The 15,500-nt window shown below is 38.6% G+C and overlaps 1 protein-coding gene across 2 annotated transcripts in view; it reads left to right on the top strand.

Annotated features, from left to right (window-relative positions):
* LOC139933819 (uncharacterized) overlaps positions 1–15,500 on the top strand; it is a 68,747-nt gene that overhangs the window by 36,709 nt on the left and 16,538 nt on the right. The window contains exons 1-11 of one of the 2 annotated variants that reach the window (XM_071928034.1): positions 326–378; positions 1,905–2,189; positions 3,159–3,245; positions 3,895–3,957; positions 5,756–5,834; positions 6,380–6,465; positions 6,867–6,920; positions 8,885–8,989; positions 10,061–10,172; positions 10,844–10,946; positions 11,677–11,733. In XM_071928034.1, the coding sequence (XP_071784135.1) occupies positions 2,043–2,189; positions 3,159–3,245; positions 3,895–3,957; positions 5,756–5,834; positions 6,380–6,465; positions 6,867–6,920; positions 8,885–8,989; positions 10,061–10,172; positions 10,844–10,946; positions 11,677–11,733 (893 nt within the window). In that variant the 5' untranslated portion in view covers positions 326–378; positions 1,905–2,042. Of the gene's footprint in view, positions 1–325; positions 379–1,904; positions 2,190–3,158; positions 3,246–3,894; positions 3,958–5,755; positions 5,835–6,379; positions 6,466–6,866; positions 6,921–8,884; positions 8,990–10,060; positions 10,173–10,843; positions 10,947–11,676; positions 11,734–15,500 lie in introns of those variants that run through there. The other variant, XM_071928035.1, reaches the window with a different exon arrangement.

Consider the following 15,500-nt stretch of genomic DNA (forward strand, 5'->3'; position numbering starts at 1 on the left):
ACCGACAGGCACCCATATGTGGTCGTTCCTATAATCTTAATGAAGCATAGAGGAAAGAACATGTGATTTCTGCAGCCCTATCTCACCGCACACAATATTACACTTCAGTCTGGTTTGCTCATGCGAACTAATGTAATGACTTGTGGAAAAGACTATGCGTTCTTGAGTCTAGATTTACTGCTGGAGAGCAAGACTAAAAGTTTAGTCCATTCACTGGTAATCAATGCACCTAGATATATTGTTGCAAGTTTTGCCTGAGTACCATGCAACTTTAACCTCTGTATAGTTAGACTAGCTAAAGCTTTGATTTAACCAAAGATTATGATTTTAACTCATTGCATTCTGTGTGATGTGACGGTGAGGTTCGCTGGTCGCACGGTAAGTTAAATTTAAACCCCTGGTATAAAACCGATTTCTCTAAACTCTCAATTCAATACTATAGTATTGCATTGGCCATGAATCATAGATGCTATTTATGTTTCAGTTGAAATTTGGAAGATTGAAAAAGCGATACTGTTTTTTACAAAAACAGTGTCTCAGCGCTCAGCCTCAGACTCGGTTCAGTGGTCAGACTCAGCTGAGCTGATCGGACTCGCTGACTGTCCTGACTGTCACTGTGCTGTGTGATGTGACATGGAACTATAGCTTCATGCTCGGTCATGGCGGTGGTGACATGTGACCACTGCACTGGCCATGCCAGTGACTTGTTCATTGTTGTGTGACACACATTTTTGTTTGTTAATTTTTAATGATAAATTAAAGTTACCATTATTGTTGGTATTGCTTTGAATGTTGTTTGAGAGGCAGGACTCCTCCATGCCATGACACTGTCAGTGTCAACTCATTGTCACAGGTGGGCTGTCTGTCAATCAATGTCAGTGTCGGTCAAGTCAAGGGAACTTCTGTTCTGTAGTGTAAGGGAGCGTCTCAAAAGTCGGGCACGTTCCTAGCGCAAAAGAACGTTCCTGCGGGCATATGCCCGCATGATCGCAACATCATGACATTAGGAACGTTCTAACATGAGATTGGACGCGGTCACGCATTTGTAACGATCCAAAAGATCGCTCTGGCGGTCCAAAGGACCGGTCCAAGTAAAGCGGCGGGGATACTCTTGCGATCCAAAAAGAACGTTCCTACCGTTCCGACTTTTGAGACGCTCCCTAAGCCCGTATACATAACATACTCGACCAGGGCCACTTCATGGCATGGGCCAAGCAAGGGCAAAGGCTGGCTGCTGGCAACTTTCCGTAGGGCGCAACCACTGCCTTTTTCACTCCTTTTTAACAAAAAAGGGATATCTCATTGTCATTGAGGTTAACTAGATACTGTTTTATTTTACATCAAATGAAAAAGTGGTCGCCATACGAAAACTTTTCCCACATTCCATGCAGCTGCTTAAGCACAGAATTTTGTTTAAGCAAACGACGAGTAAAATTATATTGCCGGCCAAGACTCCACTCAATTGTTATGCTTACATGTATTAAACGCCAGCTAATTACCAGACACAAGCAAATGATATATAAATGTGTAATATAAGCAAGCTATTTTTTGCTTTTAAAAAGCAGCTCCATGAAATTTGGCCCAGGTTGGACTCCTTCGTGGCACCATTTTGCACGAGGTTCTACCAGGGCTAGCTGGTAACCAACAGCCAATCTCTTGCCTACAACCATTGGTTTAACGACTATGAATGGCACAAATCAATAAATTGTTCAGTTCAGTAACTAGTCGCAATACTTATTCTACTATAGAAATTGAATGGTTGGTTCAATCTGCAACTGGAAATATCCCTAAGAGTAGAACATTTGAAATGAAAGCTATCCAGAGTTTTTTTTTTAAATGAATTATGGCACTTTGATATTGATGATTTATTATTTTGTTGTGTTTTACATTTCATAAATTTGCAGGAAAGATCACATCTATATACAAAGCTAGCATGGTTCATTTAGCAAGCTAAATGCAGTCTTCCAGGCCAGATCTGCTACCTGGTTCCAGATAAATCTGGTCCAGTCTGCTTGTATCTGGATGAAACCGGTTTGAGATTGATGGTCCAGCAGAGTGTATTTTGGAGCAGGTTTTGGCTGTTGGTTGCTAGGAGGTACTGCATGTATTCCATGATGCAGCAAGAGGGTAGAGTGCAGTTCCTTAAATATCATCTGGGAACTGTCAGAGGCGTTGCTTTCTGTCCTAAGGTTGGTATATTTTTCTTCAGGAATGAGAAATTAAAATTAGGTGTTGCAAACTGCTTAACAACTAAAGGGGTGGTATAAATGCAAATACAGTTAATGGCCTGACGTTTCACCCTAGTCTTTCTCTAAGGCAAAACGTTTACACAACATACATGATCTGAAGTATATGTTGTGTTGTCATGTAGCGTTCGAGAAAGACTCGCCAGGTTCGAAACATCAGGCCTAACTATTTTTTTAAAAAGTATTTAAGTTCATTTACTCCCCTTAAAATAATCATGTAGAGAAGATGGCGAAGATTTGTAATTTTTTGATGTGGGAGGAAAATTCCAGATTGAGACCTAGATGCAAACCTGAAAACCTGGAACCCAATCTACATGCGAGGTTGTGGTTTGGGTTTAGGGCTGGGTTCCATAAAGGTTGTGGTTTTGGGTTCACTTGGGTGACGTCCATAGAGGTGAAAGGCTGGGAAGAGATCATTGAGGCCAACCTGAATGCTCAAATTCGTTGGTACCATACAGCAATGGCTTTTTTTTGTAGTAATGGAACTTGGGGACATTCAAAAATTATTTTGTTACTTTGACTTGTTGGCCGCTGATCAGACCCCCCCCCCCAAAAAAATAAAATAAATATATAAATAAAATAAAAAAATGATTAAAAAAATCAAAATAAAGTTGGAACGGTTACATGTATATTAGATAGCCCCTAAACTATGTTATTGCCCCTGTTTGCCCCCTCTTGTGGCAAACGACTGGTTTTGCCACCAACTGCGATGAAGAAATGTCAGTTTTACTTGTGGGTGAATAAACTACATATAGACCCGATCCACATGTAAGGCTTCTTTCCGAGATTCAACAAAGGTGAAAGGCAGGGAGAAGAGCCACTGGGACTACCTGAACACCCTAGTGTTGATAACTATTTTAAACTTCAAGCCAAACATCAACAGTCCGAGTTTTGTTTCTTCTTTCTTGACAGGATCGCTACTTATTTTGCTCAGGGGCTTTTGATGGCAGGGTAAACCTGTACACAGCACAGAAATGCATCTTACTGCAAAGTTATTCAGTAAGTGTTAAAGTTGCTCTTTTGTAAGACACTACAATACCTATCTTGTATGTTCACTCCAAAACAAGATGACAGTTTTGCAACTAATATAAGGAACGATTTTATCTAGCAGTTTGGCTTTTGGAAAATATTTAGACTCGACCTTTTTAGAGCATGCTGCATTCTAATACTGAGTAGCAAGTGATTATTTTATAAAGTAATTTATGAAGATGCTCAAAGCGCTTCCAGCATTATTGGGCCATTTGGTTCAATCCTTAAACCATCCCAGCTCCATCACAGCCTGTGCTATATTTGCTGCTAAGCTAAATCAATCATAAGAACTATCTTTGCCTCACAGGTACCCATTTACCCCACAGTGGAGAGAAATAATATGAGTTTAGTGTCTTGCTCAAGGACCATGTGTCACGACAGGGATTCGAACCCACACTCTGCTGAACAGAAACACTAGAGCTTGAGTCGAGTGCCGTTATCCGCTCGGCCAAGGCACCCCACAATTTGTTTTGAACTTAATTTCTGAAAGATTGTTAAGGTAATAACTATACTGCAAGCTCCATGAAAGCAGCTCCATGAAATAACTATACTGCAAATGATTGCCGATGTGACTAGATGATTGTGTAATGCTGTATTTGTTTGTTGTTGATTTATTCAGGTTACCACCTTTAGTCTAGCTAGAAATATTCACGCTGTACGTTTTACAAGTGATGGCAGAAAGGTAAGTCCAGCAGAGCTTAGAAATCAAAAACTAATTACAGCAGGGCCCAATTTCATAAAGCCTGTAAGCACAAAAATTTGCAGAGCATGAAACTTCTTCCTTGATAAAAACAGGATTACCAACCAATTTCCACGTGATTTTCAGGACATCAACAGTTGAATACCAGTAACAAGCAATATGCAACAAATGGAAATTTGGTTGGTAGTCCTGTTTTTATCAAGAAAGAAATTTCATGCTAAGCAAATTTTTGTGCTTACAGGCTTTATGAAATTGGGCCCAGGTCTCAAAATAAACCACAACACCCACAGCAATTGTTGTGGTGCCTTTGCTAAGCTCCAATACAAATTTACATTTTCCTCAAAGAGGTGCCTCTTACAAGAGCAAAGTTCAAAGCCTGGTACATTAGACCACATTAATTGTATCTCAGAAGTTTGGCTGGAACAGGTATCGATTTTCCGTAATTTTTACATTGGTGAAATTTTGAGACGCCGAAAAACCAATCATCCCTGGTCAGGAAATGAATGAATCTTAACAACTTATATGGAAAGGAATGCTTGTTTTTATTCCATTGTGAGGTCACTGGTTAATTTTGACTCCGGATCTAAAAGGCACTTGACACATTTGGTAATTGTCAAAAACCAATATTCTTACCTGATGTATCCCAACATATGCATTAAAAAACATTTGGGCTCTATTGGTTGTCGAATTTGCAAGAGAATAAAAAATATATGTAATACCCTTGTTGCGTTACTTTGTGTGCATTCAGATGCATAATAAAAGGCTTCAGCAGAAGTCTTTTATTATTGGAGTGAGAAATTACATCTTTCTCACAAACTATGCTACATGTACTTCTGAGGGAGCTGTTTCGCACAATGTTTTATACTATCAAACAGCTCCCCGTTACTCAATACCAAGTAAGTTTTTCTGCTAACAATTATTTTGAGTAATTACCAATAGTGTCAAGTGCATAGGATTTGAGGCATTGTATGGTGAAGTATCAATATATATTTGGTTTGCGCTAACACCATGTGTGTATCTGCTTGCTAGGTAGAGTTTGTTCTTAGGGAAATGTCTCTCTTTATTCTACTACCGGCGGAGTAGATATATCGAAAGTCTCCTGACGATGAGTAGAGCAAGCTAGTCGAAATGTTGAGACCATTTGAAGAACTGAATCCGCAGGAGTGTAGTTAATTACGATCCTATAAGCTAAAGTAGTAGTCCCAGCCAATTTTGTATACCTTCTGCCCAGGTAGTAGTTAAAAAGCAGGACAGTTCTTCTTTGAACTGAGATCGAACATCCGAAATATATACACTCCACGGTAGTAGAATAAGGAAAGACAGTTCTCTAAGAACAGATTCTACCTGGGAAGTATAACAAAATTGGTGTAATGCCTGTTTGAAACATAGAGTTATATATAAGAACAAGAGGGCCCACTGGCCTACATACACGGCCCAGCATGCATGCGCGCATGTGGCCATTTTCTAAGTTGACAAAACAGCATCTCACAGCGTGTGTTTGTGCGGCCATTTGTAAGTTGACAAAACAGCATCGCGTAGCGTTCAATAAACACAAACTCCAACATGTACTTCATATTAAATGCGTGTACAGAATTGCGCCATGTCTCCATGCGGTCCCGTCGCGTTTTTGCAAGCAGCATCCCCAGCAGTGACTTGTCTAAATGAGGATGGATTCAATGTTCTTGATGAAAATCCTGTTACAGTTTTTGCTGTCTTTTAAACAAATAGACACTGTAGTCAGCTTAAACTTTCACACTGTGTGTTTTTTGTATTTCTGCAGATACTTGCAACCACCTCGGCAGGGAGATTAGCTGTTGTTGATGTCGAAACTGGTGCCCAGTTAATTACATATGAAAGCTGTAAGCATCATGTTTTATTCCCCCCCCCCCAAGCCCATACCACCATAACTGTGACATGATTCCAAAGTTAAGCACATTAAAACCCTTCCAGATCGGGATTTTTTGTTTTGTTAGCATGTTGCTTCAATCATTTCAATCCTCTTCTCCTATGTCACTTCACGCCAAACTGTTTGGACTTGGATCAAATTGGAAAAGCTGACCCTGTGATCACCACTTGTTATTTGGGCATACCGACCTCAGTCCTTTGAATCCTTCACTTTTGCAATTGTTATGTTTTGGGAATCTGGGTCCCAAAGCTATCCTCGTGCTAGTATATTTTCATTTTACATGTGGGTTACACCTCCTCAAGATGTTAACGCCATTTGTTGTTGTTGTTGTTGTTGTTATGTGTATGTTTCAAGTTGTGCAAATGGAAATAAACCAAACAAACACCCCAACAAACAAACAAAACAGTGAATCATCTTACCAAACGTAGTTCCCTCCAAATTGTACAAACATTCAGTTTATTCAAACTTAATCTTTGAAACCATTTTGTTTTTGTCTAGGCGCTTTTAATCGTAAGGACCGGACTGGCCTGGCTGTAGACCCTAAGTGCCCTAATACAGTAGTTTGTACGTGTGTCAATGGAAAGGTAAATGTTGTATTTAAAAATTATTTATAATACTGTTGTGTCAGTGCCAAAATGTTGTATTTCCTAAAATGGCAGGACGCCCGAGTTTGAAATTGATGTATCTCGCTTCAAAGGGATGTACATGTACATACAAAAGCAGTATGTACCAAGATACAACTCTTTTGCACTGATATGACATCGATTGATATGTGGAAATTACCAAAACAGATTTCAAATTTGAATCTAACCAGTGTAGAGTCTTGTCTGCCACAAAGTTACCTGGAATGCTGAAGATCACTTACGTTTTCTTTACATGATGACTTTATTTATACCATGGTGTTATACTGTGCAATGCAATTGGTACAGAACAAGCCCCCCTGTCATATAACCATGTTGATGCACTTAATGGTTTATCTTTGCAGGGTTTAGCTGTTTTTGATTTACGAATGTCCATTCCACGACTATATATATACGATGTAAGTATACCTGAATTTCATACTTAATCACTGTTTTACTTTCCTCAAACTTGTGTCTTGTAATAGATTGATCCATACAGTGTGTTTTCATAATGTACCTTAGTCCTTATGCATTGATGTCATCATGCTCTATCACAGAGGTAAAATTATGATCAAAGAATAAAATACCACATCTTGCGCGCGCAGCGCAGAGCGCGCAGAGGAGGAGCCAATGAGCAACCTTCTTAGCTAAGGGTGCCCTCCTCAAGTGATGTTATTTGCATAATCCCTATTGACCAATCACAGCCTGACAACAAACTGACAGGTAAAAATCTCATTATAAATTAAAAAGAAACTGCAGCTGTGATATATGCATTTTATGCATGGCGTGTATGCAGTACTTTCCCAAGTGTGAATCAAACCCTTAAACTTTGCCATTCTGTGGCTTACCGATAGACCACTGAGCTTGCCCTGTGGCTAGAAGCAGTTTGAATTCTATATTTTAACAGCATTTTTCTTGTTTACACTACACCAATGTGTTAAGCATTCTATACTCAGGACTTTCCGGAGTCCTGTGTTCATGGTCATATTGAATTTATTTATTTGCTTATATGCTTTATTGCTCCTTTTTCAGTCCTTGTTGTAACCATTTTGTTCACAGGATCATGTTAAAGTGAATTCCTGTTTTGTGGTTTCAATGAAACCTGGTGCAGAGAAAGCATTCTGCTCATCAATGGGAGACTGTGAGACGCTGGGTGGCAGCAGACTTACCAGGTCAATTTCCATTGTTTACGTTATTCTGAGCATGCGCACATTATTGAGAACATTGGATTTTACCTGGTAAGTCTGCTGCCACCAAACGTCCTGAAAGTTTCCCATTGATTTTCACACTGTATAATTATACTTTCCTTTTCTTTACTGTGATTTAAAATATACATTGATTTGAATTACATCATATTAATATTAATAGTGGCTTTTATAAAGCGCTGAGGTCAGTCACACAGTGGCGCTTATGGCGCTTTGTTTCACACACTGTATAACTATACCTTCTGTTTCTCTACTGTACTTTTGAATTTGCTGTGATTTAAATTATATATTGATTTGAATTATACAGAATGCAATTTTTGATCAGATGATGTTTACCTTAATCTAAATTCTGCCCACCCTCTGCAACTATTTCCTTTGACTTTCGATGTGTGTTTTGTTATATATTGTATGTAACCATTTTATGTTTTGTTCTTGCAATTGAATGTTTTTATTCTTGCCGATGTATTGTTGTTTGTAGGTACAATGTAAGACTCCCAGTGAGAACAGTTTTCGACCGCTGATGAGGCCAAGACTGGTTTAAGTGTTTCACAGGACCTATTCCTTAGGCCCTGGGCACTAGTGTTCTGTAGATCTAGGCACTATAGTGTTGTTTATGCCTATAGCACTGATTTCTGTAGGCCTAGGCACTAGTGTTGTTTATGCCTATGTCGCTAGTGTTCTTTATGCCTAGGTACCAGTGTTACTTATGCCCAGACACCAGCAATCAGTAAATTGATTTTTGCTGCAAGCTTTGGTCCTGACAGACCCTGATAGACATATTTACCATATATTTAATGCATGTGTTTGTTTTTCATGAGTACTTACTGGATGTAGTTATTTGGGAATTTGAATTTCTCGTAGGCCACCAATTTTGTGGAAGGCCCAAGGCCCAGAACTTATTGTTTAATTTGCTTAACTTTGCTTAATTTATTTAATATGCAAACAACAATTTTATTATAGCAATAAATAAATTTAGCTTTTGTTGTCCATCATGGACCTGATATAGATAGTAGTATGATGTAGGCCTACAGTATTTGTAAAGAGGATATTTTCATTTAATACAAATGACAGGCTAGCCCTTTTAACCAACCTAGGCAAACATATATTATCTACTATTTAAAAGTGCTTAAAGGAGTTATTCTGATACTAAAAGGTGTTGTGATATATTTGACTTGCAGCTTCACAGTGATATAATCCGTGATGTCACTTTCCTTGGAGACAGTTGGCCCTGGTGCTCTGGTGAAACAACCTTTGTCACGGCATCAGTGGATGGACATGGCAAGGTAGGATGGACTGTTGTATATACACAGATTGTGGTCAGGTTGGTGTAGTGGTGTCTTGCCTTGCCTTCCACGTCTGAGACCCTGGTACGAATCCCATTGGGGGGCACTATGTGGATTGGGTTTTCAGTCCCTACTTGATGGCTTTTACCTTGAATATTTCTCTGGGATTTTTCCTCCCACATCTAAAATCATTTTCTTTTCCCATTTGGCTCTACTATTGGAGCGTTGAGAATATTTAAATTATCCAGATGAAGGACTAAGGGCAAGCTTCATCAAGGACCAATGGTTAGTTAGTGGTTGGGTTGTGATTCACGTAATGCTTGCACACTGAAGTTGAAGTGCCAATTGCTCCAGTTATGTTAGTTTTACACAGTTATTTATGTACAGTTTTCTCTAGTATGAATTCATTTTATTGGAAAATATTTCACACCGAAATTGTTGTAGTCTTATTTTCATAATCAGTAAGTGTTACCAATCCTGTAAAAACCTTGAGATTTCTATCATGCCAGTCCCTAGTGTATGTCTTAAAGGAACACGTTGCTTTGAATCGGTCAAGTCGGTCTATAAAAATCGTTTGTAACTGTTTGTTATAAAATACATATGATTAGAAAGATGTTTTAAAAGTAGAATACAATGATCCACACAAATTTGCCTCTAAATTGCGTGGTTATCCTGTTACTTTGCGAACTAACCAGTCGGCCATTTATTGACTCCCATAAATGGCCGACCGTGTTAGTCGACGAGGTAAAAGAAAAATCGTGCAATTTCGAGGCATGTTTGTGTGGATCATTGTATTCTACTTTTACAACATCTTTCTACCCATATGCATTTTATAAAAAACGGTTACAAACGCTTTTTAAAGACCAACTCGACCGATCCAAGGCAACGTGTTCCTTTAATGATCTTCCCATTAAGGGAACTCAGCAAACTCCCACGAGGGGATAAAAACACCAAGCTGGCAACAGCTAATCTCTCTAATACAAAACATTGGTTTAATGTCTGTGATTATGAATTGCAGTAATTTCATGCAATACTTATTGATGTTGACTACCTTTGGTTGAATGTTTGTAGGTCGTAACACTTGATGGAAGGACTCTACTAGACATCTCAGCTGGGACCGTATTGCAATGTGTGGACCCAACACCAGGGCCATATAACGCTATGGAAGAAGATGGTTTCTGTAGTAAGTACATACTTATTGATATTTACACACATTAACAGAGTTTGGATTCAAGTCCTGGGCCCAATTTCATGGCTCTGCTTGCCATGTGGCACCATGGTCACACCAAGTTGTGCGCTTTCAGAGGCTTGATTTCGAGACCTCAAATTCTAAATCCGAGGTCTCGAAATCAAATTCGTGGAAAATTACTTCTTTCTCGAAAACTATTTCACTTCAGAGGGAGCTGTTTCTCACAATGTTTTATACTATCAACCTCTCCCCATTACTCGTAATCAAGAAAGGTTTTATGATAATAATTATTTTGAGTAACTACCAATAGTGTCCACTGCCTTTAAGCGAGACACTCAACATGATGTTTCGTCCTTTGGATTGGACGTAAAGCTGTTGGTCCCGTGTGTTGTGTAACGCGTGTAAAAGAACCCAGTTCACTTTACAAAAAGAGAAGGGGTTCGCCCTAGTGTTCCTGGTTTGATTGGCTGCATATTGCACCACAGCACCTTGTAAACCGTTACATGGTGCTATGTAAAAGGAGTAGGTCTCATAATTCAAAACGTAGTCCCACATACCTTGCTGGAAAACACTGTATATTAAAGTGCCTTGAGCGTCACTGAGTGAAACCACTCTTGTTATTATTGTTATATTATTATTATTGTCTGTGTCTTTTCATGTCTTAGGCGTTGTGATGCTTGGTGGAGGTGAAGTGTGTGCTTACTTGCCTCATGCTGGTGTACAAGAAACACTCAAACAAAGTGGGGAGGATGCAATATGGAAACTCAAGTAAGTCAGGAGAGTCGGATTAGTTTTCTCTCTTATTCTGTTTGTATGATGGTGACAAAGATTTATTTTAAATATCTTCTGTTTTGACAACTTGTCATTTCGTGCCGACTAAAAGAAAGCCATTTGCTTATTAGATGTGGAAGTTGTCCGGTGCGGAGATATTAATCACAAGTGACAATGTCAATTTGAATTCTTCAGTCTTTAAGAGTGTTGCTATGGCACGTGATTTGGGGCAAGCGTTTGCGTAGTTACATTAAAGATGGCGAACAACCATATGAATGAATCTGTTTGGCTCTATGGTACCAGGGTTTGCTCATCTGGAGGTTGCTATATAAAAGCTTGCGCTAATTTATGTGACGATGCGACTATTTCTTTTGACTCCATGAACCCGCATGACACGCGGCAACTGATGCCACGCTCACCATGTTGGTGGTCAATAGATTTACATGTAAACGCTGCGTCGCCTAAAATGCACACTTCACTGAATAACACACGTTGCAATTGACCACCAAAATGGCGCATTCAAGATATTCTGATAATGACGTCAGTGAATTGGGTCAGTAGTCTGAGGAAATTCAAGTTCAAGCAGTAACTTGTGACGCAGTTGTAGCTGACATTATTCATCTAACATGCAAATAAATATATAAATGCAAAATAAATACAAAAAAACCCAGTGGAACAACCTAAAAGTTCTTTGAGGAAATAACCTATTTACTGTTTGTGTTCACAGGTATACGTCCAATGGAAGTATGCTGTACACAGCCTGTGAAAAAGGAGTAATTCGTAGGTAAGAGTCAAGTTGTATGTATTACAGTGTGAGATACACACACATTTGAGCCATATGGTCTTGGGGATTAGGGCCTATTTTGATGGTGTCATGGCTGAATAGTCTAGCACAGCAACAGTCTGATGACTGAGTCCATCAGAGTATGGGTTCAAATCCTGGTCATGACACTTCTGTCCTCGTTTGAGATGCTTGACTAAATTGCTTCTCTTCACCCGGGAATAAATGGGTATCTGCGAGGGTAGAGATTGTTGATGTAAACGATTTGCAGCCAGTGTGGCAATTTGGATTCCGGCGCTGCATACTCCAAAGGAGTAAATAGGGCCCTGTGAACAGGGGAAATAACACTCTGAGGAACCTAGTAGGCTTAAAAAAGTACACAATAAATACAAACAAGGCAGTTATACAACAGATTCAGAACTATCTATTGTTCTGTTGATTTGTCAAAAGGTTCCCTCAATAGTGTGATGTCTTAGTTGTGATTTATAGTGAGAAAATAATAATCAAACCCCTTTCAGGATTTTGAAGCCTGGAGTATTTTAGACCCCCGAGTTTAGAAGTTTGGTCTTAAGTTCACTGTACGCTTGTACTTGGTGATTTTATCTTTGAATTTTGAAAGCCCTACCGTGTAATCTAGAGCATTCTAAATGGTTTTACTGGACGATTGTTGTCTAAGTCAAACTAAAATATTTAATTTTTTGGGGTATGAGTTAACTTGAACTCTGTGCGCATCTGCTCGATACACTAGCTTGTAAACAGAGATTCCTGCGCCAGCTATTCCAACGATCATAAGTGATCGGACAATTCTGTGCTGTGTACTGGAAAACAATACATTTACTTTAACTGACATGACATTAAAAATGGTCATTACTATCAAGCATTATCATTAGCATAGTATTACTGACAGCTTGCCATATCCATTATCCTATTCTAGCTACTTCGTGTTTATGCATCCCGGCTTTTTATAAATAATGGCTTTTTGTCAGGCATCAATCATCCGCGGAATTGTGTTTCAGTTGTGGTTTCCATGTCAACCATTTTGCCATCTGCTCTTTGTTTACCTGTATAGACCTTTCTACTTGTATACAGCGTCATAGCCTGAGTTTTTGCCAACCCAGGTTGGAAAACTATAGAAAGCCATAAATGCAAAATAAAAACAGATAGCCATGTAGAAATGACACACAATTATTCAAAAATATGTTCAAGTTGCTGGAAACAAATCATAAAATGTATTTCAGCTCATCAATCTTTACAGAAAATGTTGAATTTGGTTGTAATTGTTCTTAACAGGATTGATTGTTTTTGTAACACTCGGCCAGCCATGCCAGCCATGCCAGCCGGCACACTTTGTTTATCAACAATGGAAAGGTTTATGATGTACATTATTACTGTAATTAGAAGTAATGTACATTGCTTTTCACTGCCTAAAGCACACAGACAGCCATGATTGTTGTCACAGACCAGTACCCTTAAAGACACTGGACACTTTTGGTAACTGTCAAAGACCAGTCTTCTCACTTGTTGTACCTCAACATATGCATACAATGACAAACCTGTGAAAATTTGAGCTCAATTGGTCGTCGAAGTTGCAAGATAATTATGAAAGAAAAAAATGCCCTTGTCACACGAAATTGTGTGCTTTCAGATGCTTGATTTCGAGACCTCACAATTTAATTCTGAGGTCCCGAAATCAAATTCATGAAAAATTACTTCTTTCTCAAAAACTATGTTCTTTCAGAGGGAGCCGTTTCTCACAATGTTTTATACCACCAACCTCTCCCCATTACTCGTCACCAAGTAAGGTTTTATGCTAATAATTATTTTGAGTAATTACCAATAGTGTCCAATGCCTTTAAAGAACGTAAACAGCCAAAATATTCTTCCTACTTAAGTCGGGTTTCCTATTATGTTATGCCTTTGGAAATATTATAAAAAATTGCTATAAAATATTGGACAGTCTATTATTTAAGCCTACACCATTTGTACGTGTACGTCAGACCTTGAACATAATGAAATGTCCATACTTTTTTCCATGGACAAAATATGCCTGCATATACATGAAATAACCCTATGAAAAATAAGCCCAATCAGTCATCAAAACAATCTGATATCTTAACAATGTTTTGAAGCTTTGGGTTTTGGACTTAGACAAGATCAATACTGAATTGTTTGACTCATTTCTCAAGCATTGCAGCCAAAATATCCCAAGGGAATATATGACCTTCTTTACACCTTGTACGAGTTGTGCAAATCTATGAATATATATATTTTTTTCAATCTTACCAGCGTTATGCACCCTTTGATCTTAGAATAACAAATTAAACTCTGCACTTTGAAAAATCTACTCACTCCATGGGAAAACAAACATTTTGGAAAATAATTATTTGCACAATTCCAGCATAACTGTTTACTTTATTCTTCAAAAAATATATCCTTTCCGAGTTTATTTGTTGGAAGAAAAAAACTCCCATGCTAAGCACATATTGATTCAACCATCACTAAAGGTTAAAGAAAGTGTTTCTTTTTTATAGGAACAATTTTTGAAGTCAAGTCTGTCAATAAGTGAATGGATGAGAAAGTGTAGATACGTGGATAGAATGTACGAGCAGAAATAGTTTAAAATAAAGGAATCAAAGTGTGGTGAAGAGGTTTTGAAGAGAACTTCTAGTAGCATGTTCTGAAATATTTAGTTTTTAACATTTTTCCAATAGATGGAGTGCACGAGAAATAGAACCAATTACTATGAGACCTTTACGTCGGGCTAAAACAGAAAAAAGATTGACCCTTCCTGTTTAGACTTTTGTTTAACTTGAACATGAAATATTGATGATTCATGCAACATGTACATGTACATGTATACACTTCAAACAAAATCCAGTTAGTATGAAACTTCTGTAGAAGTGCAAACGTTGTGGGTTCAAATCCCACTAAAGTAATATGCCTGTGATTTTGTTTCTTAGAACTCGGGGAAAGTACGGAGTATACAGTGCTAACACACTTCACCAAAATTAATATTCTTTATCCAGGATGCAAATTTTTAATTCATTCAGATTTAGCATACCCTTTTGAAAGACGATGATTAATTTATACGCCCCCCCCTACCTTTTAATCCTCGACTGTGGTTCTGACTAAAAACCCAGCGATTCCAACAGGATGTTTGTCATAACTGCTCTATTCAGAGTGAGCCTTCAACCACAAAATGCAATTCAAAGCCCCACCACTTTGTGCTCGGTTGCGCCCCACGTTCCTATTGAAATAAATCCAACAAATCACAAGGTTGTTTGAGTTGTCTGGGTGAGAAACCATTCTTCACTGTTTCTTTTCAACAGTTTCCCATAGAGTGTGTGATGAAATCTTTCTACCGTGATAGTGTTGATGGTGTCTCTGTGGCCCCTATTTTCTATGAACTTGTATTTTGGTTTTGCATCACTCCCTTTTCACAAGGTCATGTAGTGTACCTGTATGGAGTACACATTTTGGACATGTATTAATGGCCTGATCCTTCATGAAGGCAGGGCTTGTTTATTTTGGTGCGGCCATCTTGTTTATTCTTCCATTCAAACCAATGTAACCAAACTGAGGCTTAAAGGGAAAATAGTCTGGTACCCTCTTTATAAATTGAGAATTCAAACTATCAGTGTCATTGTGTACACAGGGAATCTGACAACGATGGCTGCAGTGTGATAAAGGTCTATATCCTCCATGGTCGTTGTCATTGCCCCCTTGACATTGTCTGCAGTAGAACTCAAAATTTCCCTCATTGGAATGCC

The sequence above is a fragment of the Asterias amurensis genome, chromosome 2 (genome assembly GCF_032118995.1).
Source record: "Asterias amurensis chromosome 2, ASM3211899v1".
NCBI lineage: Eukaryota > Metazoa > Echinodermata > Asteroidea > Forcipulatida > Asteriidae > Asterias > Asterias amurensis.